Source organism: Nannobrachium achirus (genome assembly GCF_963921795.1).
Source record: "Nannobrachium achirus genome assembly, chromosome: 3".
In the NCBI taxonomy this organism is placed as follows: Eukaryota; Metazoa; Chordata; class Actinopteri; order Myctophiformes; family Myctophidae; genus Nannobrachium; species Nannobrachium achirus.
The window spans coordinates 65,347,358-65,374,930 of record NC_137812.1 but is presented as its reverse complement, the minus strand read 5'-3'; the positions used below and the strand labels follow the sequence as shown (position 1 = coordinate 65,374,930).

The 27,573-nt window shown below is 44.9% G+C and overlaps 1 protein-coding gene across 2 annotated transcripts in view; it reads right to left on the bottom strand.

Moving 5' to 3' along the window:
* Positions 1-362: 362 nt before the first annotated feature.
* Positions 363-27,573, bottom strand: part of mxi1 (max interactor 1, dimerization protein) — a gene marked incomplete at its 5' end in the record, with an annotated part of 39,332 nt that continues 12,121 nt past the window's right edge. For both annotated transcript variants that reach the window (XM_080721939.1, XM_080721940.1), the window contains 3 exons: positions 363-6,165; positions 6,636-6,825; positions 9,600-9,714. In XM_080721939.1, the coding sequence (XP_080578065.1) occupies positions 6,002-6,165; positions 6,636-6,825; positions 9,600-9,714 (469 nt within the window). In that variant the 3' untranslated portion in view covers positions 363-6,001. The remainder of the gene's footprint in view (positions 6,166-6,635; positions 6,826-9,599; positions 9,715-27,573) is intronic.

Genomic DNA, 27,573 nt, shown 5'->3' with positions numbered 1-27,573 from the left:
TCTTAGATGTTAGCAGGGGCGGTTTGACTCCCAGGCCAGGGCGGAACATTTGATTTGTGTCACTCTCCTGCTCTCTCTCTCTCCGTCTCCTATCTCCACTGCTGCCATCAATAAAATGCTAAGAAAGAGCCTGTGAAAATAAATAGCCTAAAAAATAAAAATATGTTATCAGGGATGTAAACTCTTGATAGCAAACGTGTTCCTGTAAATACACAGAAAGATGGAATTTTAAAGTATGTTTGACATAAAAATGGATAGCATTTTAGAAAAATGTGAAAAATGAGTTTGGAGTCAGGTTTGACAATGGTGTTTTCTTCTTTTTTTTATTGTAAGTATTGCATCTTCAACTTACACGGCTAGAATCCTCAACAGAGTGCATGTTTTACAAAGGATGGCCACAAGTTCAGAAACAACAGGGAGACCTCCCTTAGTGGGATTGCTTGGTTGAACTACATTGACCTCAAGGACCCGCTCATTCAATCTCCCATGGTGCTGCCCAAGACTCCAACATCACCAAGACTCCAACATCAAGTAAGGGTTCAAAAAGAAATTGTGCATGTCCACTTTTTCCAAGTTGATTTCTTTACAAACTGCAAAGCTGGAAATGTTCATTATACTGTATATGAAGCCTTAAAACCGACTAGATTGTATTCATATCCTTAACTTTAAACAGAGTAAAAGAAAATAACAAAGAATTGCGATCATCGATGCATGACCTGATTTTCTTGTTTTACATTGCAGCGTGGTGAGAAAATAAAAGCAGTTTGGCAGAGGAAGTTATAAGAAGCCCTGTGCTTCAGTATCTATGGACTCAATTCATGATGTAAGTTACAACCAATATTATGGCAAAAGATTTCCAGTTTTGAACTTTGAAGAAAACCTTTGAGTGAACCGAATTGACTGAACTTAAGATGAACCCAACCCTGTTCAACACAGACTGATCTGGGGGCGAGGCGTACTCATGCACAGCCAGAGAATACACACATGCGCACACAATAGAAGTCAGACAATAGTCTAATAGTATTTGCAAAAAAATATAAACATGGTTTCCGCTTCACAGAAATTGCTGAAATACAAGTTTTGCGAGCTTGTAGAGCAGCTATTTTCACAGAATCTTCGCCTATTATTAAATGCCCAGAATAGGGACGCTAGGGTTCGTGTGGTTTAAAGAGTATTATTTGCAAGTACCATTTGACCAAAAGTCTGGTGGAGTGGAAAAAAACTCTTTGTTGTCAAACGTGGGCCCTTTTTTTCATTCCTCAGCAGTGCAGATTCATAAAACTGACAGATCAAACAGAAAGACACTGGGGGAAGATGAGAGATTAATAAATCGAGGGGGCAGAGTAAACACAAACTGCCCCTCGGGGGAGACCAGAGGACACCGCGTGGGTGTTTGAGGTGCTTTGGCGTTTTTGTTTGAAGACGGAGCACCGCCGCGGTGACCTTCAGGAGATAAATGCCAAGTCCAAACAACCTCAACATTAAGTTTCCACCCGGAGGTTAAATGTCAAAATATAATACACCTTAATGATCTGCCTCTGGGACACACAGGGATTTCTCTTTTTTTTTTAAATCCTCAGGTCGGCGGAGGCCTTGTAAATGTAAGACACATTTTGTCAACTAAAACATTAAGTCTAATAGAGACTACGATCCTCCTAATGGAGGAAAAGAGGACTTTTTAGACCCCTTTATTGGGTAGTAGCCGGCTCAGAATTTGCCAGTTAGACATGGCTATTCGTAAGCCTTGTCCAGAAATGCCCGCTAAGCCCGAATTATACTTTATCGTATGACACTGTAGCGCAGTGGTTCCCAACCATTTTAGCTCAAGACCCAAAAGACAAATTAGACGAGTGCCCCGGGACGCAAACTAGTGAAAACTGCCAATCTACAAGCACACAAAGCGCTGCTTCGCGCTGCGTTGTGAGCTTGTAGATCGGCTATTTTCACTACTTCTTAGACATTTCTTTTCTAATTTATGGAATTTCTCCTGTTTTTTCTTGAAATAATTCAAAACAAAACGTCAGAAACCCATGAAAATGTGTCCACGACCCACAAATGGTGCTTGGGAACCAGTGCTGTAGCGCGCGTAAGAAAGCCCGATCTACAAGCCCGCAACTCAGTCGCAGGTGCGACACGTTTTGAGCTTATGGCTCGCTATTTTTTTTTGGCACGCGACTCCGTCCCACAACAAAAGCACGAATCCGGCAAAACAGACTAGGTCAAGAAAGACACCTCAGAAGGTTTAAGAAAAGGATGGGACGGGTACACGCTTGTGAGCACAAATCTGCAAGATGGGGGTCCGGCCGTTTTGATTAAACCGATTATCGTCAAGCGGGCATCTGGACAAGGCCGTCAATCCAAGCAGTCCAGGCTCAGCCCTAGGAGCAGCTTAGGGGCCCATTACATTTCAAGTGTCTATCAAATAAAACATCAGAAAAAATAAAAAATAAAAAGCATAACATGGCTACATAACCTTTTTTTTTGCCCCCCCAAAAGAAAAAGAAAAAAAGGTAAAGAAAAAAGGAAATCCATCCATCACATATACAATTCTTAAAATCAGGAATGAGGCGATAGCATCAAGGAGAGAAGACGACAAAAATAAAATAACTTATCTTTTTTTTTTTCATGCTTTACTTTTTCTGAACGGGACTGAGGAATAAATATATTAAAAAAAGAAAAGAAAAATCAGGGAGGTGTTTATTTTTCATTCTTTCTTTCACACAGAGGATTCATCAGACAGTCTAAAATTATTGAAGGGGGGGGGGGGGACTCGGGTCGAAGTGCAATTTGAGGGTGACCTCAGTAACGTTTGTGGGGAAGGTGGGGGTAAGAGTCATACGTCCCCTCCTTTTCCTTTTACTTCAAACTTTAACCACTTTCAATCTGTGATCCTTATTTTGGACGTTTTTAATAATTTTCCAAAAGACTATGTGATGTATTGTGAGCTTGTAGATGGTCTGTTTTCAATATTGTTTTAAAACAGGGCTTAAGTGGTTAACTCCACAGATCACCAGAGGAATGCCGTACAGCTTTATCATTAGTGTAAAATAAAAAGGAAACCCACAAAAAATAAAATAAAGAAACATGTCAAATAAATAATAAAGTGTGCCACGCAAACTCAGCATTCACGAACAGAAGTCTTAGAGAGAGAGGGTGGCCTGGATACAAAGTTGTTCTGTTTTAGTTCTCTTTTTTGTCTTGAAAAGTAACTGTTGTTTTTTTGTTTTGTTTTTTTAGGGCAGCTACAGAGTTAGTTACATTTGAACGTTTCAACCAGCAAAATGAACAAAGTACACTGTCCATGCCACATCCACCACTGCCACTCTGGAGAAGATAAAATCTGTCCAAAAATATAATTTAAAATGCACGATAAAACACAGGTCAAACAGCAACAGAGGCAAATAGTTCTATTCATGAGCGCTACCATTTTTTCCTCCTTTTAGATTTTAAAATGTCCTTGTTTTGTCTTTAATTTATTAAGCTATTTGTATATATGTACAAAAACAAGCAAGTTGAATTTGCTTTTTGGACGGTTACACACACGCACGCACACACACACACACACACACAAACGCGCGCACACACACACACACACGTGTCTTTTGAGAGAGAAAGGAGAAAAAAAAGTAGTTCAAAACTGTGGAGACAAAAACAATGATGAAGAGTTATTGCTCGTTACTGCTGGAAAGAGGATGGACATCTATTCCAAAGTCTATTGAAGACATTTTTTTTTTTACTTTGTGCCGGTTGTCTATGGCAGGGGTCTTCAACGTTTTCAGGCCAAGGACCCCTTAGTTGGGAGAGAGATGAAGCAGGGACCCCCCACAACTTGTACATAGATTCCATATAGTTTCATCGACATTTGACAGCACAATCATCAGTGTATTTTGGATTCATGTCAATTTGTGTTTTCAGATATTTAACCACTTAATAAAAGGAGAAAAAACTGTTTCCATCACACAAAGATTTGGAGGACCCCTGTAGCAACTCTGAGGACCCCCTAGGGGTCCCGGACCCCCTGTTGAAGACCCCTGGTCTATGGACATCTCTAAAGTAGGCGAGTGCACGATAGCTTGTTTTGTAGCTGCTTGTCGAGAAAAAAATAAAAATGAAAACAAAACACATTACAATTTCCACTCTTTTGAAAATGCACCGCGCATCCACATATGATGGGAATGTATGTTGTTTTTTTCTTTTCCGCCCTCCGATTTCTGTTTCTCTTCCGAGCTTGGATGGAAAGGAGAAACGGTCGTGGCAGATTCTGTTGATTGCTCTCAATGTTTTAGTTATTGATCTGCGTTCCCATTGGTTTGTTTCAATGTTTAGTTACTGATCTGGCGTTCCCATTGGTTTGTTTCACAATAGCACCAATCCAAGTGTTCAGGTTTGCAGCGGTGTCGAGCGGAGGTAATGAAAAGACATAAGACGAGGTTTACATCATATTTAAAATAAAGATGGACAAGTAAAAGGGGCCAAACTATTTTGATATGGCAAGTTAACCCACAGTGTTCGCCATTGTCCAAATTACACTTGTTCTTATTTCCTTAACCACTTAAACCCTATACTTAGTCGACCGTATTTCCCAAGCACTCAACACTAGGCTCCGTCCCGTTTTCATTTTCACACCAAATTATCTTCCCCGTAAAACAGCCGATCCGCAAGCTCACGACGTGACTCGCCGTGAGCTTGTAGATCTGCTACATTCGCCCCCAAAAGTCACAACGAGGACGCTAGGGTTCAAGTGGTTAAGTCCGGTTCTAGCGGAACCGGAAGACACGAGCTCACACGGGACCAGTTCAACACCCTCACACACAAACGGGGAGGAACAAAGCGACCACAACTTATTACTGCATTATGGGAAATCTAAGTATATTGGGGATAAAATCCAGGGGTAGCAAGTCAAAGAAACGGCGGATGATTGAGTTGGAAGGTGACGTCTGAAGGTTAACGTCCCCCATACAGAAAAATATACTGTATATATATAATAGATTTTCTTTTTTTATTTATTTTAAAATTAATTCCCTTCAATAAAAAGGTGGGTTTTTAAAATCGAGATGACGATCGCCGATCAGAGTTTCGTTAATCAACCCCAGTCTATGATCTGATCTCTTTGTAAAATAAATATCGACTCTAAAAACCATATTTTTCGCCCGTCTCGCGTCAGGATCATCAACTGCGATGTGTTAGGAGTTGTCTCTGTGTGGGCGGTGGAGTGCTGGGTCCCTGGCGACAGACAGACAGCGCTGGCCCGGGGAACTCAGAGCTTCTGATTGGAGGGGAGTAGGGATGGGACGATAAGCGATATTATCGTTTATATCGTGATAAAAAAACACTCACGATAATCGTATCGTGGAGATTTAATTTATCGTGAAAATCGTCCTCCCGTCATGGACTGGAATCAATTCCCCTTTTATTTGCCGAGCTGCATATCCGGTACCATTTAACCCTCTACTGGTAAATCGCACTTATAGTATGCGTACTTTGATACAGTCTTTTTTTTTCACTCCAACAAATCTCTTTGCCAAAAAAATTGCCAATCTACAAGCTCACAACACGTCGTGAACTTGTAGATGGGCAATTCTTTGGCACGTTCCGCCACAGGACAATGTTGGGGACATTTTAATTATCGCGATAATATCGTAAATCGCGATTTCTTTGGTCTACAACAATCGTGATATGACATCTTCAAATCATCCCATCCCTAGCCCAGGGCGCTCAGAGCTTCTGCTTGGAGGGGAGGAGGTGGTGGGGGAGCGGCGTACGGGGAGAGAAGAGGTGAGCAGGGAGTTTTGAGACGGATCCAGGAAGTTGCCGACAAACAGGCTTTGGGAAACGACACGGGAAAGCGACGACACCCCCAGCTCGGGGAGGGGCGGGGGGCCATCGTGGGCGTCATCAAGAGGTAACTGGATGGATAGGCGGAGGCCGGGCGGGCGGGGCGTGAGTTGGAGTGTGTGCGGTGCGGGTGGAGGAGGGTGGAGGGGCAGGGCGCGGCGGGCCTCTAGGAGGAGAAGGCAAGTTTGACGCTGCAGGAGGAGTAGCCCTCATCGCTGGCCACGCTCTGCAGGCTGCTGTGGTCGTCTAGGTCGCTGGTGCTGGCTGTGCTCACGCTGTCCATCTCTCCATGGGAGAACTCCGTGCTTTCCACGTCCACCTCGATCTCCTCTGTAGACAGGGGGTGGGATGAGAGCGGGGGGGATACAACATTTAACACAACGTACAAATAAACAAACGCCTACTTTGTTATTGACCTTCTTTCTGCGTGGAGTGGTGTGAAAAATGCTGCTCCCTGAGCTGCTACCATTAAGGATAACATTGCTGTTGGGCAGAACACCCTATACACCCCCATATTTCAGACGTATTTCTATTTTTTGTAATGCCCTACTTCATCACACAAAAGTAGAGAAAATAGCCAATCTACAAGCACACAACGCTTTGCATTGTGACTTGTTGTGGACTTTATAGATCTGCTATCTTCGCTATTTTAGAAATTGAAAGTAGTTAAAAAAAAGGAGAAAGTATTAAAAATAGCTTGTGACTAAGTAACATTGGACCCGTGGGAACACATTTCCCATTTCTCAAAAAGTAATGGCCGTCAGTGGCGATACGGACTACTAACTAGCGTTGCTGCTCACCTTGGTCAGAGTCGGATGGCTCGGAGCAGAGGGTGGAGCCCACGCTGTCCATGCGTTTCCTCTCCCCCTCCACCGGGGGCAGCGCCCCACTGCCGCCCTTCAGCAGGTCCAGCTGACGCTGGAGGTGCCGCTGCTCGCGCTCCAGGGAGTCCAGCTGGTACTGGCTCTTCCTGTCCGCCTCTTCAAGTTTCTGTCCACAGGAGAGAGTTTAGGGGGAGAGGGGGAAGAAAGCAAAACTGTTAGGCTGGGGGTTTTGTTGATGACATGACAAAATGAGCCGTGAATCAGGTCACAAACGCAATAGGCTATATAGGCACAGCAGCCATTTTGGAGAGAGGCTGTGTCTCTTCTCACTTCCTTCACAGGTGTTACCAATGATACTAATGGAGGCTCTGTTCCATTCTAGTCTGGGATCACTTCACTTTTTCGGTTTGTAACCGGTCTGGAGCGGAAACCACAACACGTCATGTTGTAGTCCCCAATGGACTACGATTTGCTGGAAAGATCAAACCGGATTCAGTTTTAACGCCAAATATTCCCCTGCGCTCAAGGACATACTTTTAGGGCCTACCTAATAAACTCCTTGATGCGGAGTAGTTTTGCTTTTGAAAAAAGTGTTTGGTCTATGCATCTTTTAGTCCAACTCGTAGCGACTGGCAAGACTACGCTAGGCTACGCCAGCATTTTAATAGGGATTGGGGAAAAAAAACGGGGGGAACCAAAACAAAGCGACGCCGCTTCTTCTAGTGGTTTCCGCGCTTTAGTTGGAAACCAAGGGGCCAGTTGTGAACGAACACCAGGCTTTCCGGCAAGGTTAGTTCCATTCTGGTCAAACAGAGTCAGGGTGCTGATATTGTGAATGTTGGCTCACTGGAAACACTCTGCTACACCAGTGGGTCTCAAAGTGTGGTCCAGTTCCAAATGACTCCTTAAAAAGGGTGTGTAACAGGTCCACATTTGGTTCCATTTGTACACTCTCAGAGTTATGGGGGTCCTTGAAATAAAAGGTCTGAGAACCACTGTGCTACGTGAAATGGAACAGAGCCTTCATTAGTATCATTGATAACACCTTTGGAAAGAAGTGAGAAGAGAGACCCAACTTCTCTCCAATATGGCTGCTGTTGCATATCGCCCATTAGGAAGCCGTAGTACTTGGTTACAAGGTGGAACTGAATTGTCTACCTGCGAGTTCACAACAGCTTGTAGAGCTGCTATATTTGACCATTTTCAACGATAATGACATGCCCAAAGATAGGGCCGGGCCGGTTGATAGTGGTTAAAGAGACAGCAGAGCTCCTATCCATTTCAAAGGCCCTGAAACCCCGGCATCAGCATTCAGTCACCAAGCCCCCATTGTGTCCTTTCAATCTTTCCAGCAAAAACAATGGCAACTTTCTTTACCTGCATTGTTAACAGCGTGGTAACTTCTATACCAGAACCCCTTTGTTTACTACTAGTGTCTCTCTACACAACGGGTAGCAGCTAGAGCGCTGAATGACACAGCCACATGGTAACCTCCTCCTCGCGCCGTGTCACGGCCGCTGACAGCGATGAGCGCGACTCGCGGCGACCAAATGAAGATGCCGTGAGCCCGTCCATCGCTGTTGCCATGACTCAAGTGGCAGCAGCAGCAGCAGAAGGGGTGACACGCGGTAACAAATAACAATTCAGGCTTTGTGCTTCTCCTTATTCTGTGATGTCACCTAAGCTCAACGCTGTCGCACACTTGGCTTTCCATGTGCAAGCTGCTCCTCCATCTCGCACAGTCACATGCTTGTGTTTTTGTTTATTTAAATAGACGGAGAGGGGCATGAGGTAGCTAGCCATCAGGAGGATGTCACACAGTGTCGTGTGTGCTCTTCAGTACCAAGCTATACCAAGGCGATCAGTTTAACAGCAACCAAGTGCTGTTGGCTTTTGTCTGCTGGCTGACGGGTTTGTCAATTTCACAGCTACTCCAGAGGTGGAAGGTGTGTTCCACCGCTCACTTTGGAGGGTGGAAAGGTTTGCCAGTTGTCATTCTGGAGGTGTAGCCACGACCTTTTGCATGACAAATAGAGAAAGATGGGCGATCTAGACTGAGGCTGGGGAAATTGTTGGGATTCACTTGACACTCTGGCAGCTTGGCCAGACAATTTTCATTTTGGGTGTCTGTTCCACTGGCCACAATGAAGTGCCGAGTCAATCAATCAATTGTTTTTCTTTACGTCTTCTACTTTCAGAAGCAAAACAACTGGGCTAGTTAGTTAGCAAGCTGAAACTATCAGGCAAGCCAAGCAAAGATTCAATTAAAGTGTTTAATTTGTTCAGGCAAACTTTGATAAGCCATTTTCTCCCCCCCATGCCGAGTACGGGTGTATTTTAGCTTGTTTAACCCATTCAGAACGGGTACACATTTTGTGTATCATTATTTTATGCCTTAACTATTGAAAAATAGCAGATATACAAGCTCACAGCGCGGCACCGAGTGCCGCGCTGCGAGCTTGTAGATCTGCTATTTTTGAAAAATCATGAACATTGACCCGATTCTATCGGTGTCTTTTGAATCCTTCTAAGGTTTCTTTTGAAAAACCTATGTTTCTATGTCAGCAATCTGGCCAGCCATCGTCAAAGAGAAGGTACTTTTCACTTAACTAGAGCTCAGTTAGTCTGTTCTTGATAGACTACTATGCCAGTGGTTCTCAAACCGTTTCATGTGAAGGACCCCCAAACTGATATTTATTGGGCCACGGACCCGCATCTCAAAATATTTAGTTCCAGGGAACACCCAGAAGCAAAATTTGAGTTACAAACACGCTGTGAGCTTGTATATCTGCTATTTTTCACTGGTTAAAGCATTCAATACTTTTAGGCCTAAATGGGTTAAACAGTTGTGTATTTGTCATCTTGATTTTACAGACGAAAGGCAAACCAAACCAAACCACCAATGCAAATAGATATATCACGTGTGTGTGTGCTTGTTACCTTTATGTGATTTTTGGCTTTGTTGAGTAGGCCCAACGTGGTATGACGGTTGCAGTCTGGTCCCAGTGGTATGAGTGACTTCAACCGCTCCAAGCACAGCCTCAGGTGAGCTCGTCTGAAAAGGACAGGGGAGACGAAAGACAAGACAGCGCAAATGGTCAGATGATGCAGTCACAACATATTGACTATTAATCCACATGCTTGCAATGCGTTGCGTTGTGAACTTGTCAGGTAGATAGGATATTTTATCCATAGAGATTTGGTGTAGAGGGGAAAAAGGGAGTGAGCCTAGTATAGAGCCCTGGACTCCGGTCAATTACGCCAAAACAAAACCTTATGCCAGGGTTCTTCAACAGGGGGTCCGGGACCACTAGGGGGACCCCAGAGTTACTACAGGGGGTCCTTCAAATCTTTGTGTGATAGAAACCTTTTTTCTCCTTTTTCATATTAACCACTTGAACCCTAATGTCCGTATTCTGAGAACCTTAGCCAAATATAGCAGATCTACAAGCTCACAACACCTCGCGCTGCAAGCCGTTGTGAGCTTGTAGATCGGCTATTTTTTAGCAAAGAGGTTTGGTGTTGAGGGGAAAAAAGCAGACAAAACACAGAGTGAAAGGTCAAGTTTATTAAGTATTGACGGTTCAAGTGGTTAAATATCTGAAAACACAAACTGACATGAATCCAAAATAACACTGATGATTGTGCTGTCAAACGATGAAACTATATGGAATCTGGGGGTTCCTGTTTCATTTCTCTCTTAGCTAAGGGGTCCTTGGCCTGAAAACGTTGAAGATCCCTGCCTTATGCCTTGCTCAAGGGAACTTCTTTAGGGAGGGGAGATTTGCTATATTAATGTACTTTTCCTGTACAGATTTGACCCAGGGATTTTACCTTTCTGCTCTAAAACTTCAGGATGAACCTTTTGGCTTCATGGCCCTAATGGGACACACACACACACACAGTTCAAGAGAACTGTCTGCAGAGACATCACACATTAGTCATGTCATGTTAAAACCTTTACCCAGAGATCCATTACCCCTTCAAGTCAGTGTGGTAGCACATTCCACTCCGTCTACTTATAGTAGCCTGTCTCGCCTACATTACAAATGAAGCCGTTCCAGCTGAGAGGGACAGGATAGGTGCAGCGGCATTTCCTGTACCCCTCCACCCCGCCCCACCCGCTCGGGCTCCCAAACTCTCCATCATCTTGACAGTCCCTCTTATGTCCGTGACTGCAGACAGGGCCCGGGTACTATCTGCCCCGCTAATGGCCCAGAGTTGAGAGGTAAAGAGAGATAATTGAGGCCATAACACAATCAGCAGACCATTAGGCAGCATGGGCTGCTCTTTCAGAGCGACCGACCACCACGGGCCCCGTCATGGAAGACAGTAGGAGGACTCAGAGCGGTGGCCTGAGACCCAAGGCCACTCCTCCCATTTAAGGGAGGAGGGGGGTGGAGGGGGGACACACAATGACAGGCCCCTCGGAAGCCACATGCAGGAACCCACTAGACGCTCTGCTATGCTCCGCTGCTTTGACTGCACGCCGTCTACATGTGTATTGGCTGGCCCAGGAGAGTGAGTGTGTGTGTGTGTGTGTGTGTGTGTGTGTGTGTGTGTGTGTGTGTGTGTGTGTGTGTGTGTGTGTGTGCGCGCGTGCGTAGCCTACAAGGAGGAGGGGAGGTTAAGTTATGCATGGATAGTCCTGATAAGAACATGAGAGCAAGCTATTACCATAGTGTGTGTGTGAGAGAGCGTGTCTGCGTGTGTGTGTGTGTGTGCGCTTATGTGTGTGAGTGTGTCTGTGTGTGTGTGTGTGCACGCGCGCGCGCCGTTAAACTATGTGGAAAAACAAGAGGCTGTATGTGCATGTACAGTACAGACAGTGTTTTTGTGACACTAGAAGTATTAAGGGGACAGTGAGGAAGATAGGTCGTTCGGTGAGTGAGGTGAGTGAGTGAGTGAGTGAGTGAGTGAGTGAGTGAGTGAGTGAGTGAGTGAGTGAGTGAGTGAGTGAGTGTGTGTGTGTGTGTGTGTGTGTGTGTGTGTGTGTGTGTGTGTGTGTGTCTGTGTGTGTGGGGGGGGGGGGGTTAATGGTGATAACTATCAGTCTGTCTCTGGTCGTCTGAGTGTGTAATCACTTCTATTCACAGGGCCGAATGGAGCCCACATTCACTCTTTATCAGCCAGCAGTCCATCTATCTCTATGCCTCTCTTATCCTAACCACGCCACCACCAGCTCCTTACTTACTGTGGCCCCCGACACACACACACACACACGTACGTACGCAGATGACATGCCGCGATTAATCACACTCTGCGCCTGTTGCATGGACGCAGGCTGTACAGGGGACGGGGTGAGGTTCAGGACACAGTAGCACAGAGCGGCGAGGTGACAGAAGAGCACACGTCGTACCCGGGGGAGCTCATATGATAGTTACAACACACACACACACACACACACACACACACACCCTACTTAAACTTCTTTCAACCTGGCGTCTTCTTTGGGCGTCTTGAAATTGGATTTAACCACTTAAACCCTCTGTAATTAAGTCAACTGGTCCTCACCTGAGTTGGCCCTGTACTCCGAAGGCTTTCCCCCACCAAACACCAAACACCAAATCTCTTTGCCCCAAAAGATTGCAGATCTACATGCATCACAACCACATCACATCTGCTATTTTAGGGCTAATGTTCCGCCCCAGAATATGTCTGCTGCGGTTAATATTAAGACCTGAAAAATACCTAAAAATGTCTTCTTAATCACAATGGTTTTCTGGGAAAACTATGTTTCTATATCAGTGGTGCAGGTGCTCAAACTTTTCATGCCAAGGACACCCTAGAATTAATGACCACGGATCCCCCATCTCAAAATATTTTGTTCCAGGGACCAAGAGAAAGAAGGATTTACGTTGTGAGCTTGTATATCTGCTATTTTTAATGGTTAAAGTGATTCAACTCTAAAGTGACACAGATTTGCGTTCCAGATCTTAATGCCTTAAAGTGGTTAACCCAAGCTCACATCATGTACAGACAGACAGTACACGCATTCCTGTCCCTACTTTTAAGGACACTGTCTCTCTGACACACGCAGGTACTGTACACAAGTACGTACACTTCCTACTCCGGTCGTGGACTTTTGACTGACGAGGCAGCTGACTGGGAGGAGGAGGAGGAGGGCACGGCAGGACACACAGAGTCTGCAGACACGTCTGAACTTGTCCGTCTGCCTGCCTACATGCCTGGGCGTTGGGTGAACAAACTCCAGACACCCAGGCCTGCTACTACTCTGTTCTCACACAGACACACCACGCCACCACATAACACCACCAGCCAACCAACCAGCCAACCACCGACTCCTACTTCTTCACTCCCTGCTACTGCTGCTGCTTCACTCCCAGTCCCAAGCAGATTAGAACTCTGCAAGCAGACCTCACATAACCCCCACTCACTGGCTCCGCCCCCCACCAGGGCTGCAACCACTGCAATCATTGTCTTGGTATATATATATATATATATATATATATGCATATATATATATATATATATATATAGTCACTGTTGGGCAGAAACCTCCAAGTTTCAAATTTGTAAATTTTTTCGCGAAGTAAAGCCCTGCTTCATCAGACAAAGCTGTCGCACAAAAGTAGTGTAAACAGTCGATCTACAAGCACACAACGGCTCGCACCGCTTGTAGATCGGCTGTTTTCACTAGTTTAGTTCATTTTTTTAAATGATAAAAACAAACAGTTTTGGACCACCCGACAACTACGATATACTGTATATATATATCAACATAACACATCAATGCAATCTCTTTTTAATGTAATGTGTTTTTAATAATTGACTGAATTGATCAGGTCTACAAGCTTGTTTTAATCAGTTTTGTTGCCATTGTTGAGGAGTGTAGCGTCAATGTCTCCAAAAGCAACACTACTGCGTTGAGAGATCAACCCATAACAGTGCTTAGGTAGGTAGAGGCTTCCATTAGTCCATGCAGTGCTGGGCCGTGAATCATGCCTTTTCCGCTGAGTAAGCGCCAAGAAAACCACCAACACCCTTCCACGCCCTTGATGACGACGCCGGGTGAGGGTGACGATGGCAGTGTCGCTACGGTCTCTTCCGTCTGCGGTGTTTTGTCGCTCTTGGAGACACATTGTCTGTCCTCCTCCCATACAAATGCTATAGCTAGCTATACATACATACTGCGGGAAAGTACTAGCCTTCAAAACACCCACACACACACCCACTGTGCTTCTCGAGTGGGCACGGTCGATAGGCAGGCCTAATCTCTCGTCTGCGTTACGAGTCGTTCCGCAGAACATCATGATATAAGCGCCGAGGACAACAGCACAATAGTAATCATGATTTAAACTAGTGAAAACAGCCGATCTACGCGAGGCGTTGTGTGCTTGTAGATCTGCTGTTTTGTGCACCGGCCTTGTATTATGAAGCAGGGCTTTGCTTTGCGATTTTTTTTTACAAAAGATGGAGTGTGAGAGGGAGAACGAATAAGACAAGGCGGTACGACTGTTACCGAGAACGTCAGTCCTTAACTTGGGAGTCTGTTGCGAACGTCATGACCTTGCAGCAGGCCACATTGACCAGTTAAATGTCACAGGGCCCTCCCTTTCCAACTGTTGTTGTTCACCAGATAGGTCAAAGGTCCTAATGCCTGAGCATGCTTATCATTTAGACCATGGGCCAAAGACTTTAAGCCTTCTGCGGCTTTACAGTACAAATGGCTTGTGAGCGTAAATACCTGCATGCTGCAGCCAGAACCTCCTTCAGGCCACAACCTCACAGTGGAGGAGATACCATACACATGAATGGCCATAGATGTTAATGCTCTCCTGGTTCTCACAAAATACTTTGGTTAGCTAATATACACTACATGACACCACTCTACACTACACCACATCAAAATATCTACATTTTCCATTACACAAAAGTACCCCTGAAACATGTTGACCCTTTTAACTGTGTTTATAATACAATATAAATTTGTATTACAACTATCCTAATTATAAGACACTATAATAGATTATAACAGTGATTATAAATAGAATCTATTATAATGTATTACAACTATATCCTGGTGGTCTAAATGAAAAGTCAGTGAGTGATCAGTCATTATGAAGTGTTTGCCCCCGTTTGGCCTAGCTCAGACCTACTCTGCAGTGGATACTTTTTAGGCCCACGTTTAGTACCACTTTCACACCACTCTACCCAGGTCCTTGTAGTGGAAAACCTGGCACAAGTGGGCGGTGTGGAGTGGCAGTGGCCAGTGGGCATATGTCAGTCAGAGAGAGGAAGTTAGCATGGCTAGCCTAGCATTTCACCAAGCAGGGGCAAGCTAGGATAAATCGTCTCCTTAGCAGCAAACAGTTCCAGCCAGTCACAGCTCATTAATAAGGCTTATTGATCGGCCTCAAATAGAACGCATGCTAACGTTAGTCAGTGGCTGGCTAGCGGCATTAGTCATCCCCGTTGCTGCTCACTTACCTTGTCCAGTACCAATGAATGGCGTTTAATTAGCATTACTTTTGCGTGAATGGGGGACTCTCCGTGTGAGGCAGATTACATAACACATGGCCAGTTGCTACCAGGAAGACCTGTGCTCTGAATTGTCACGCTCAGCAGGGGACCTGAAATCCCCTGCTGGCAACAACGCAACAGAGACAGATAGGCCTAATTTCAACTCGCATCTACTAGGGAACGGTGTTGATTTCGTCAACTAAAACTATGACGAAAATGTTTTGTTGACTGCGTTTTTTCAATGACGAAAACTAAATAAAAACTAAGCTGTGATGGCTAAACATTTAGTCGCCTAAAATCTTATGACATTTAGTCGACTAAAATTAGACTAACACTAAAACTTTCAGGTGACTAAATTATGACTAAAACTAAATTACATTTTATTCAAAAGACTATGACTAAAACTAAGTCAAAGTTTGCTGTCAAAAACAACACTGCTAGGGAAGAATCCTGAGAGAAGGGAAAATAATACCACCATATTGTTTTTACAGCACAATGGGGAGAGCATTGTAAACATCTGTTTAAATCCCACCCTGGTTTTGACAATAAGTGTCTGCCGGCCTACAGCATGTTTCAATATGGCCTCATGGATCAATCTGTGGCTGGGAAAGAAAATATAATGCTAGTACAAAATAGCCTAACCACTTTAACCCCCTATATTATTATACATTTTACCCGGGTTGGCACTATACTTGGTCCACTCTTTGAAAAAAAAAAGCGCTCCCAATAGACAGGTATGTCCGTGGGTATGTGGGTGGCTGGGTGGGTGGCTGGGTGGCTGGCTGGCCGTGTCCGTCCGTAGCCTGGCAATACCTTGAGTGGCCACACACAACACACTAGTTAAAGGAGGGGCGCTGTTTTGTGCAGGCCAGGCACACTCACCACTCACTCACAGGCACAGTTTACACTCACTCACTCACTCACATAGGGTACAGCTGCTCAAATTCACCGCTCCACTTCGAACCGAGGTTCGATTTTTTTTACCATCTACACCAAATCTCTTTGCCGAATCTCTTTTATCTTTAAGCCCACAACGTGTCACAACGTGACGGGTTGTGAGCTTGCCGAATATTCAATATTCCCATCAGAATTAGGGATGTTCAGGCTTTCAACCTAACCTAACTGTTCAACATTTCAAAGTGTTCTCGGACTTCACAAACATTATTATTAACATGCACACCAACTGGCACATATTCCAAACGTTAATACTAAGCCGTGTGACCAGCTCAATCTGACTGCGCTTGAAAACGTTGGACGGACAGACGAGGAGACCGACGAGAGTGGCTTATCTCTCAAATACCTGGAACGTGCCCGAGTCGCGTTAGATTTTAAACCACTTTAACCATTATTGTATGCTTTAACCTTAGAAAAATAGCAGATATACAAGCTCACAGCGCGGCACCGAGTGCCGCGCTGCGAGCTTGTAGATCTGCTATTTTTGAAAAATCGTGAAAATGTGTGCAAGTCTATGAATATCTTTGACCCGATCTTTGACCCGACTACTAAATCCTTCCTCTAAATCAGTGGTTCTCAAACTTTTTCATGTCAAGGACCCCCAAAATTACAGGTATTTAGCCACGGACCCCCATCTCAAAATATGTTGTTCCAGGGACCCCCCAGAAGCAAATATTTGAGTTACAAATGTTCACTTTTAAATAGATATATTCAAAGACTTGCAAAGAAAAATCATGATTTTTCAAAAATAGCAGATCTACAAGCTCGCAGCGCGGCACTCGGTGCCGCGCTGTGAGCTTGTATATCTGCTATTTTTCAATGGTTAAAGTAGTCAATAATCCTAGGCCTAAATGGGTTATACAAGCAGCGTGGTCACACAGCTATGGCTGGCAGGCGCTCCTCGACTCACAGCCAGCCTTTCCTTTTCCTCCTGAGACAATGTGACGCTTACACTCCTCAAATGTGTGTGTGCGTGCGCGCGCATGTGTGCGGGTGTGTTCCTGTGGCCTCTTGTGTTTCCCGACAGGCCCAGATGGGTACACAGGCAGGCAGCTCTGCTGTGTGAGCAAGCAGCCAGCTAAACCCTGGGTCACTGCGCCAAAACCTTTCTTCCACCGCTCCTGATATCTATACCCCCCCACCGGCGTCACATCCACCCCAAAAACCACAGGTGTCTCTCTCTCTCTCTCTCTCTCCTTCTCTGTCACACGCCAGCTACGCCGTGCTGCGATCCGTTCACCCTGCCTTGCCGTGAAAGTAAAATGGAGCTCTTTTTCAAACGCCGCATATTGTATCCCACCCCTTCTTCTGTAAGGCAGGCCACGCATGCACTTATTCTCTATTCAGTATATCGTCGTTGTTGGGTGGAAAACTTGTATGTCCAAAAAATCAGTTTGTTTTGTATTTATCATTTTAAAAATAATTTAAACTAGTGAAAACAGCCGATCTACAAGCACACAACGCCTCGCGGTGCGAGGCGTTGTGTGCTTGTAGATCTGCTGTTTTCACTACTTTTGTGCGACGGCCTTGTATGATGAAGCAGGGCTCTGCTTTGCGAAAAAATGTACAAATTTGAAACTTGGAGACGATACGAGGTTTCTGCCCGACAGCGACGATATATGGAGGGAGGACACAATCCCGTTCGCCCACTCCCTCTCTCTCTGCTTTCCATTTAGACACCCTGCACAGTTTGGAGGTTTAGAGCGATAGAGAGATGAATCTGACAATATCCAAAAAGGAAAGCCCAGCTCTATAACACAGACACAGGTAGCTAAAGCATGGGTGTCGAAGGACGTTATTCGTTGATGCAGCCGTGCTCTGGGAGCCTACACGGACGTGCTTGCACTGCGGCACTAGCTGAACGTTTATTTTGATATCATAGCATTCTATTGTGTATGATACTAATGTGATCCTCACACTGTTTTTTACCAGGCAAAAACTACCTTGCGATGCTTTCGTGCCATAATGACATTTCAGAATCTTATGACTATATCTCATGACTCAAACTTAACTATCAGTTTGCGCTTAAAGAGAAATAGGAAGTCAATAGATGAAATACTGTACTTACGTGTGGCTCTCAAACGAGTTATTTAAAGCCTTCCGTGGATAGGCTGCACTGAAAAACCTTCGCTAGTTTCCGCTTAATTTTTTATTCAAATTCCCCTGGAACTGACACGGTTAGTCAGTGTGAGAAAACGGGAAGGAAAAGCTATGGCTTTGCCCTAGATTCCAAACTTGTGAATAAGTAAATAATGAATGACTTCTCAGGCCATCCAAGATGTCTGACATAATTACTGGACGGGCTCTTAAAGGGTAGGGTTCAGATTTAAGCGACCAACACACGTACTCTTCGGCAAAAACCCTGCTTTACCCAAATGCCTTTAACATGTACTAGCGCACAAGCACACGCGTGCAATCCCACCCCCCAGTTTGACCTACTTTTAATCCACATGAGAGAGAGAGGGGAAATATGACCCTTCACCCACTTATCACACTAATTACATATCACTAACCGCTGTTCCACTGGTAAATCTACTAAAGTGACATGTAGAAGGAAATTAAGATAGCATTGCATTAGCAATCCACTGACCAAAAAAAGATTATCGTGCAGGACTTCTCGACTTGCCAAGCATGGAGCTCCGCGGCGGCGAAAGTAGCCGATCTACGAGCCCACGGCGCATCACAGACGCGACGAGCTGTGAGCTTGTAGATCGTCTTATTTCTCGGCACGCGACACCATTGTGTGATGGAATATAAATCGGGCTTATGGGAGGGTATTACTTTTCTCTTCCCTTCTCCCTACTTTGCAGTGTCAAGGCTCATTTGAGGCAACCGCAAATCATAATTCACCCGCAATAACTGGAGCTATTACAGTGCCCCTGTAATACAAAGCTCCGTTTAAACGAGTCTTAGGCCCTTTCCATCGAGCACGGCATGCAATCAGCGGCGAATTATCTTACTAGGAAGAGGAGAGCAATCCAATCACGCAAGAAAAACAAACAGAAGGGACGGTTTCCTTTTTCCGTGATTTGAGTGTGTTTGTTTTCAAAAAGAGGCTAAGTCCATAATTCTGATGCTATAAATAACAGCGCTGCCTTGGCTCAAGGGCCCGGGGACATCACATTTAGCCACACCCCAGATCAGAGAGAATGAAAAGTGCATGTGAGCTTGTGGCACACTGATCTCTGCAGATGGTCCCATGCAATATACATGTAGAGCCCACTACTCGTCACCATATAACTGTATGTCTTTCATATCAACTCCTCAGTCTTACGCGTGCCTTGAATGCATACATACATAAATAAATGCACTGTACTCCATACACATGGCTTGGGAGTATTACACATGCGTACACAAGACACATGCACATACATACGCCCTCGTGGACACGCTACACGCCAAACAACGGCTCTCTGTGTTTGCTCACCATCTTTGTTTACTGGTTGGCCAAGTTAACACAAAGGCCCGGGTTGTTTTTTTTTCCTGGTAAGGATGGACCGGCTATGATTCCCTGCTTTTCTCCTTTCTTTCTTTCATTCCCTCTTTTACACGCAGGGGCCCTTCTGGCTCCGTCTCTCTCTCTCACATGACTGCTATGGGTTTGTAGCCTCGGTCACATGTATTTTCATACAGACAGTGGCACCTGACTGGATACGTTTTTCTTTTTCTTTGGCACTCTCTAGACCACTGGTTCCCAAGCACTGGGTTGGGACCCATTTGTGGGTCACGGACACATTGTTATGGGTCCCTTTATTTTTGGTTTCCTACAGTTTGTTTTTAGTTATTATTATTTCAAAACATTTTCAAAAACATTCCGATTTCATGAATTAAAAAACATGTTTTTTCTTTTCAGTAATTTCATGAAGAAATAAAATAAAAATCTACGAAATTTCATAAAATGTTTAATTAGTAGTAGTGAAAGTAGTGAAAATAGCCGATCTACAAGCTCAGAACGCGGCGCGAGATCGGCTATTTTCACTCGTTTGGGTCCCAAGCAAATGTCTAATTTCTCTTTTGGGTCACACACAGGCTAAAACGTTTGGGAACCACTGCTCTAGGCTGACTGCTGGAATAGTTATCAAACAGCTAAATAATAGCCTGGTTGCAAAGCTAGACTTCACCATATGGGCCTCAAACAACTATAAATAGGTTACGATTGTGTAGGAAAGGACTCCAGTTAGAAACCTGCTTGTAGTATCTGGTATAAGGAACAGCCCGGCTTTGGTTAGCACAAAAAAGGGAGAAGAAAGCAATCGAAGACGTCTCTGAAAAACAACATTCTATGTTGTCCTCTAAAGTGAGTCTACATGCACTGTCATGTCATCATAAACAATGAGTCTATGGTTGGCACATGATGTATGAATGCTAGCATAATGTCATCAACAGCCACTGGACAACATGTCCAAGATGCTCTCATTACTCATGAAAAAAATGCACAGGATGATGAATTCAAATGACAGCCTGTGCTAGCAGGGCAAAGGTAAACAAATGAGGGGTTGAGAGGCTGCCTTTACATTGAGGAAAATTGGTTCGCGTCATATTTCGCCCGCTGGTGACATGCTAGCTAATCCGTCACGTTTCTGGGCTCTCTCACATACATTCCCTCTCTCTCTCTGTGACACACGCGCGCAGCCGCGCACACACAGATTAAAACAGGCTCTGCTCAACTGCTGCTGCAGACTTCTCTCCGATGAAAGACCAATGCATTTCTCTTCTCCTTTATGAAACATGGACAGATGGGATGGATGGATGGAGAGAGCGAGCGAGCGAGAGAGAGAGGACTTCTGTCTGTTTGTAATCTGCCCAGAAACTAGCCTTGGGAGCCGACACAGATGAGTGATCTGGGCTGGGTTACGCTAGGCCAGCCAATGGCCAAGGACTCTGTCCTAGTGATCCTTTTCACCAGCTGATCTCTACACAAGATTTTCAATTCAAATGAAGGAAAGAAAGAAAGAAAAAACTGGACTAACTAAACTAAGCCTGTTGTCCGTTTCTCTTCCGGTTTGATGAGTGCAGTGAAGTCAAGCGACTTCAACTATTAAGCGGTGGAACTTTGTGTTGTGATATCCTTATGGTCTGTCCATACTAATACTTAGACCCGAACCTTAACCCTTTTCGGTGAATTTCGACCGTAAAATGTCCCTCGCGACTTCTGAAAAGCATTAGACCTAATGAGAGTTCGGAAATGTGCACGTCGGAAAGTCCAACTCACCGAACATTTCAGGAGATATTATGGACAGGCCTTCAGAGTTCAGTCACACTCACCCAGGTGGACAAACAACAGAGGGAGACCAGGAAATGGGACAATTGATGGAAAAACAAGTCAAGTCCTAAAGACTTAAAACAGCCTGCCAGCAAAAACAGAAACTAAACTAAACTACCCCACGTTACTGCCTTGTATTGGTTGCATGGTGCCCCCCCCCACCCACCCACTCCACCAGTAGAACCGGCCATTGAGTGTACTGATGGCTAATTGTTACATTTGACAAACACAGTTGTGGAATGTGAGGAATGCTCATTCTCTCCTGCACCCCCCCCCCCCCCCCTCATTTTGATTCTTATCACTTGAGTCATTTATGAGTATTGGAATTCCCATAAATATTCTCATTTTAGAATAGATATGGAAGAATGAAAAAAGTTAAAAAACCAAAAAATACATAAAAGTGTAATACAATGTGTGTGTGTGTGTGTGTGTGTGTGTGTGTGTGTGTGTGTGTGTGTGTGTGTGTGCGCGCGTGCGTGCGCGTGCATGAGTGCGCGCGTGTGTGTGAAAATAGTCCATGTTTCCTCTTTTTCATTCTTTGAAATTTTAAGAGTTTCTTTTACAATTGTCAACTTTAATTCCAGGCCAAAAAAAGAAAAGTGGGTTAATTCATAAAAGCTGTATTTCCTTTTTAGATTCAATCACAATTCATTTGAATCGTGAGACCTTGATCCTTCCCAAAGGGACCCAGCAACTCCTGCTAAACAGAGTCCCGCCTTCCTGTGACAAGGCTGGCTGCGGCCGGACGGGAACGCCGCCGGTGGGATTTGTTTAGTCTGGGATCGCCAACTGGAACCCGCTTGGAAAAACATCAGCGGAGATGCGGGATTTGGAAAACCACACTGAAAGTGTAGGAGCTGCTATAATAACAGACTAATGGGGAGGCTGAAGAAAAAAAAATCGAAGTGGGATCACAGGGGAACCCCTCTTGCAGCCAATCCCCAATGCGGAAGGGCTGGTGGTGGTAAACAAAGTGCACGGGACCGACGGCAGTCATTACTTGGGGCAGACTGACACAGACCGCCGTCACGCCAACTCGTTGAAGCTAAGCCAAAGCCACCGAGAGGCATCTGCATCGATGCATAGCAACAGTGAAGAAGGAGGGAGGGAGAGAGATGCATAGCGTCACTGTCGGACTCGGGCAGAAACCTCGCATCTCCAAGTTTCAAATTTGTACATGTTTTCGCAAAGCAAAGCCCTGCTTCAGCACACAACGCCTCGCGACGCGAGGCGTTGTGTGCTTGTAGATCGGCTGTTTTCACTATAGTTTAAATTTCATTTTTTAAATGATAAAATACAAAACAAACGGTTTTGGACATACAAGGTTTCCACCCGACAACGACCCATAGGAAACCAGAAGATCATCAGACAGAGAAGAAGAAAGATGACTGGTTAGAGCTTGAGATGAAAAAAATAAAAATAAAAAGCTGAAAAGCCAAGCAACATGCGCACATACACATACACACACACACACCAGGCTGACTGTGGGGTGGGGGGGTGGGGGGGGGTCGTCCTGCCAGCTGTGCGGTATATGTGTAGCAGAGCCCAGGGAGAATATGGGGCTGAAACCCATCACTGACACATGGATTAGTTCACACGTGCACACTGCCTTTTAATCTGCTCCGCTTCGCTCTCTTGGAGGGGAGGAGAAGGGGAGCGAGAGAGAGAGGGAGAAGTGAAAGAGGTAGAGGAGTGTGAGATCACATGCCTTTAGTTGGCTCGTCCAAGGCATTGTTTTTGAAAAATAAACGTCTCTCGCGCTCTCTCTCTCTCTCACACACACACACACACACACACACACACACACACAGTGGTGAAGATCACACGAGATCATATGATCCCAATTAGGGATGGGACGATATGAAAATGTCATATCACGGTTATTGTGACAAAAAGAAATTGTGATTTACGATATTATCGCGATAATTAAAATCCATTATCCTGGGGGCGGAACATTTGCAAAGACATTTGATAGAGAGTGAAAAAAGACTGTATCAAGTACGTATATTATACCTTTTTTATCAAATATAGAGGGTTTAAGTGGTACCGGATATGCAGCTCGGAACATAAAAGGTGAATTGATCCCAGTGCATGATGGAGGATGATATCACAATGAATTAAATTTCTACACAATGATTATTGTGAGCGTTTCTTATCACGATAAACGATAATATCGCGTATCGTCCCATCCCTAATCCCAATGCCCTTCTATGCTCAAAATCAAGTGTCTCCACTTCCATTCATCCATCCATCTATTCATCCATCCATCGGACCAGCTGCTGACCCACCCAACCCTCTCCACCCCTTGCTTGGTCCTGGGGTCAGGAGGACCAGAGAAGCTTTGGATTAAAACTCCAATATGGCAGCATTGGCTCCTAACACAGGCCTGGTGCAAACCGAGGGCCATCCAGCCAGATGTTAGGGGTGTGTGTGTGTGTGTGTGTGTGTGTGTGTGTGTGTGTGTGTGTGTGTGTGTGTGTGTGTGTGTGGGACGAGGGTGGGGGGGTCTCAGTGCCCCTTCAGACCACATCCTCTCCACAGCCGTGTAGCCGCGCAGGGAGGCTTTGCTGTAACGTCCAATGGGGGATCGTAATCCAAACATAGCCCACACTGCATCCGCCTTTTCCCACACACACAGAAACGCAGAGACACAAACACACAAACTTACAAAAGTTTGGTTAATTTGATTTAAACATAATTTTAACATGTATTATTCCTCCAAACACAATATACTCATAGTATTATGTGATGCGTCTATATTTTAGACAACATATTTTGTCGTCCATATAGCCTACATTCAGGGAGAGAAAGACGCGAGATAGCCGGGAAGAGCTGCACTCTCATTGGTGAGTTGCTAACATCAAGGGGGCACCGTGATTGGTCAAAAGCGAGTGGTGTTTTTCTCCCTTTTTCCCCGGCTGAGACTCTAAAAATAGACACATAGTTGGATTTAGCCTAAATGAATATGCTGTGGGTTGTTCTTTTCTCCCCCCAAATAAGCATTTTTTTGTCTCCTTCTGCCTTTAGGTGTGGATATAGTTCGACATGGCCAGCTAAATGACTAAGCAGCATGACTAACTGCCAAGCGGAGGAACACAGGAGCATTCCATCCTGGAACGCAATGTAACAGCACGTCAGTCCACTTATGCTAGCGTGGGCTTATCAACAAGTCTGACCCACCGCCGCTGCCGTTAATGGCCAAACGGCGCGTGGGAGGACGAGCCGAAAAGGGTTGTTATTGCAGGGGGGAGAGTCCAGGGAGAACACGGGAGGAGTCTGATACTTTTTCTCCCTCGTGCCTAAACTTTTCACAGCCTCTCTCATTCAAAACAACACACACACCGTTGCTATGTTTGGTCCTTCAAATTAAACAAGCCCGTTGAGTCGTCTAACACCTTGTGCTCCGACCCTGCTGACTAAGCCTGTATGCCCGCCGCCCGGCCCTGTTAAGTTTGCTAACACGCTGTCCTCTCACGGAATGCGGTGAGGATGCAGTTTAGCTGTATAAGGGCACAACAAGGAGGTGGCAAGATAACCGGAGTCAAAAGGTCAGAGGATCCGCACGGGGCAGAGAGACCCAGCAGTAGGGCCGGGACAATACACAATAATCGTTATTGTCATGATATAAAAAAAAACACTCACAATAATCGTATCGTGGAGATTTGAATTTTATCGTGAAATTATCCTCCGCCATGCACTGGGATCAATTCACCTTTTATTGCCAAGCTATTCATGGGTTGCATTTGTAGTCCTAAACCAGCCATATTGAGGACCAACACAGGTGTTCAATTTGTCTGATTGGCATAGAACCAATGTTCTATCTACATTAATCAAAACAGCTGTGTTGGTCCTCAAAATGGCTGGTGTAGGACTACAAATGCAACCAATGAATACCTCTATAATTGGTCAAACGGACCTGGAAATAACATACTTGATACACTTTTTTTCACACTATATGAAATCTCTTGATACTGAAAAATGCTGATCTATAAGCTCACAACAGCTATTTTTTGGCAAATGTTCCGCCCCAGGATAATTGGATGTTGGGGATATATTTTGATTATCGCAATAATATCGTAAGTCATAATAATCCTGACACAAATATCGTCCCGTTCCCATCTGAGAGAGCACAAATGTAAATGGACCCAAAGGCTCCATTTTGGTTACGTTATGTACACTCTCATTTTGGTTCCATTGTGTTTCACCCTGGTGCTGGTTTACCTAATGTAGATCACTGTGTTAATCACAGGTCAGATGTTCCCCTGTGCAGCACAAACTGATACACCGGTTAGAGCGTATTATCAGGCTTGTGTGCCACTCAAGGCTCTCCTGAGTCAGGCTTGGCTTGACCTCATCCCTCCTCTCATCCCATCAGCCTGTCAATGACTTCCTCCTGCTCCGTCGACCGTAGGGCTGTCACCATTATAACATTTTACATGACGATTAATTGTCACTCAAATAATTGCGATTGACGATTTAATTGTGTTTTTGTCGTCGATAACTACATTTCTGTTTAGGCGTTTAGGCTTTGAAGTTGCACATGGTAGATATGACACATAACCTAAATACACAAAGAAACAACTGACATATTTGACAACTTACTTCTTAATGAATAACATTGATAGTGGAAATAGCCGATCTACAAGCTCACAACGCGTCGCGATGCGACGCGTTGTGAGCTTGTAGATCTGCTATTTCCACAGTTTTTTACTTTAAAAAATATATATGAACATTTTTCAACGTGGACACGATTATGACGACTCTGAAAAATTATCGCGACCATGTCAAATAATTGCGATTAGACGATTATGTAATAATTGTGACAGCCCTAGTCGACGCTCAAACCGAGGAAACACTGGCCCGGGCAAAAGCAGGGCCGGGGTGGAGCGGACAGAGTGGCACGGGACAACAGGATGGAAGGGGAAACAACAACGTGCCCTTAGCGGTGCACGTGTGCACATGCTCCAACCGGAGCTCTAGCTGGAGCTCGCCAGACTAAAGATCAAGTCCCCTAAGCTGCTTTCCCGATGCCAAGAAAAGCTTACGAGTCGTCACGTTGGAGAGGAGAACAAATGGTGCCGGTTTTAGGCCCTGCGGCCAAGCCTCAGAATAGGCCGCGCTCACTGGGCAGACAACGGGAGCGGCTGGTGCAGCAGTTCTACGGTTCTCTTCGAGGAGTACATCGGCATCAGCACATCCAAAAAAAACATGGAGCTGGGGCTTTATAAAAGCGCGGCTACACATCCCTGAATGCCTTAACAGAGGTGTTATGTTCGGAGGAAGAATTGAGAAAAGAATGGCAAGGTTCACCCTAAAAACAAGATTACCACTTGAACTATTGGGACACCGTACTCTGAAAACCCCCAAACCAGGGTATTATTAGGGTATTATTACTAATAATATACTTTCAGACATATACCTTACAGCTGGATATATTGAGCAAAATGTTTCATTGGATCATGGATATCAAACACTATATCGTTGTTGTCGGGTGGAAACCTTGTACCTCCAAGTTTCAAATGTGTACGTTCTTTCGCAAAGTAAAGCCCTGCTTCATCATACAAGGCCGTCGCACAAAAGTGGTGAAAACAGCCGATCTACAAGCACACAACGCCTCGCGGTGCGAGGCGTTGTGTGCTTGTAGATCGGCTGTTTTCACTAGTTTAATAATTTTTAAATGATAAATGCAAAAGGAACGGTTTTGGACATACAAGGTTTTCACCCGACGACGACGATATACTGTAACTGAAAGGTCATTGCAATAGTTGTGAATGATCACCTCCAGTTACTCGGCTTAAAAACACTCATGACTGTATTAGTCCAGATGCCCACCCCCCCACCACCACTTTTGCAGCCCACTCACGTAATGACAACCAAAGTGTTCTGTAGGCTGCATCTAAGTGGAACGGTTGCGTGTGTTTTGCAGTTTTTGGAAGGGGCAAAAAAAGAAAAAAGAAAAGAAAAACCTGGCAGGCGAGAACACCCACACCACCGCTCCAATGTCCAACGCAAATGAGGCGTGACCATCTTCATTTATCCCAGGCCACCGACACGGAACAAAAAAATACTAAGTGGGGCGGACCTCAAGGTCGCTCTTCGCGTGCCACCTTAACCACGTTAACCCTGGCGTCGCTATTTTGGGCGTGTCGTTATAGGCGAAAACTTCAGGGAGGAAAACAAAATCAAAACTTTTCAAAGGTTTGCCACATGTTG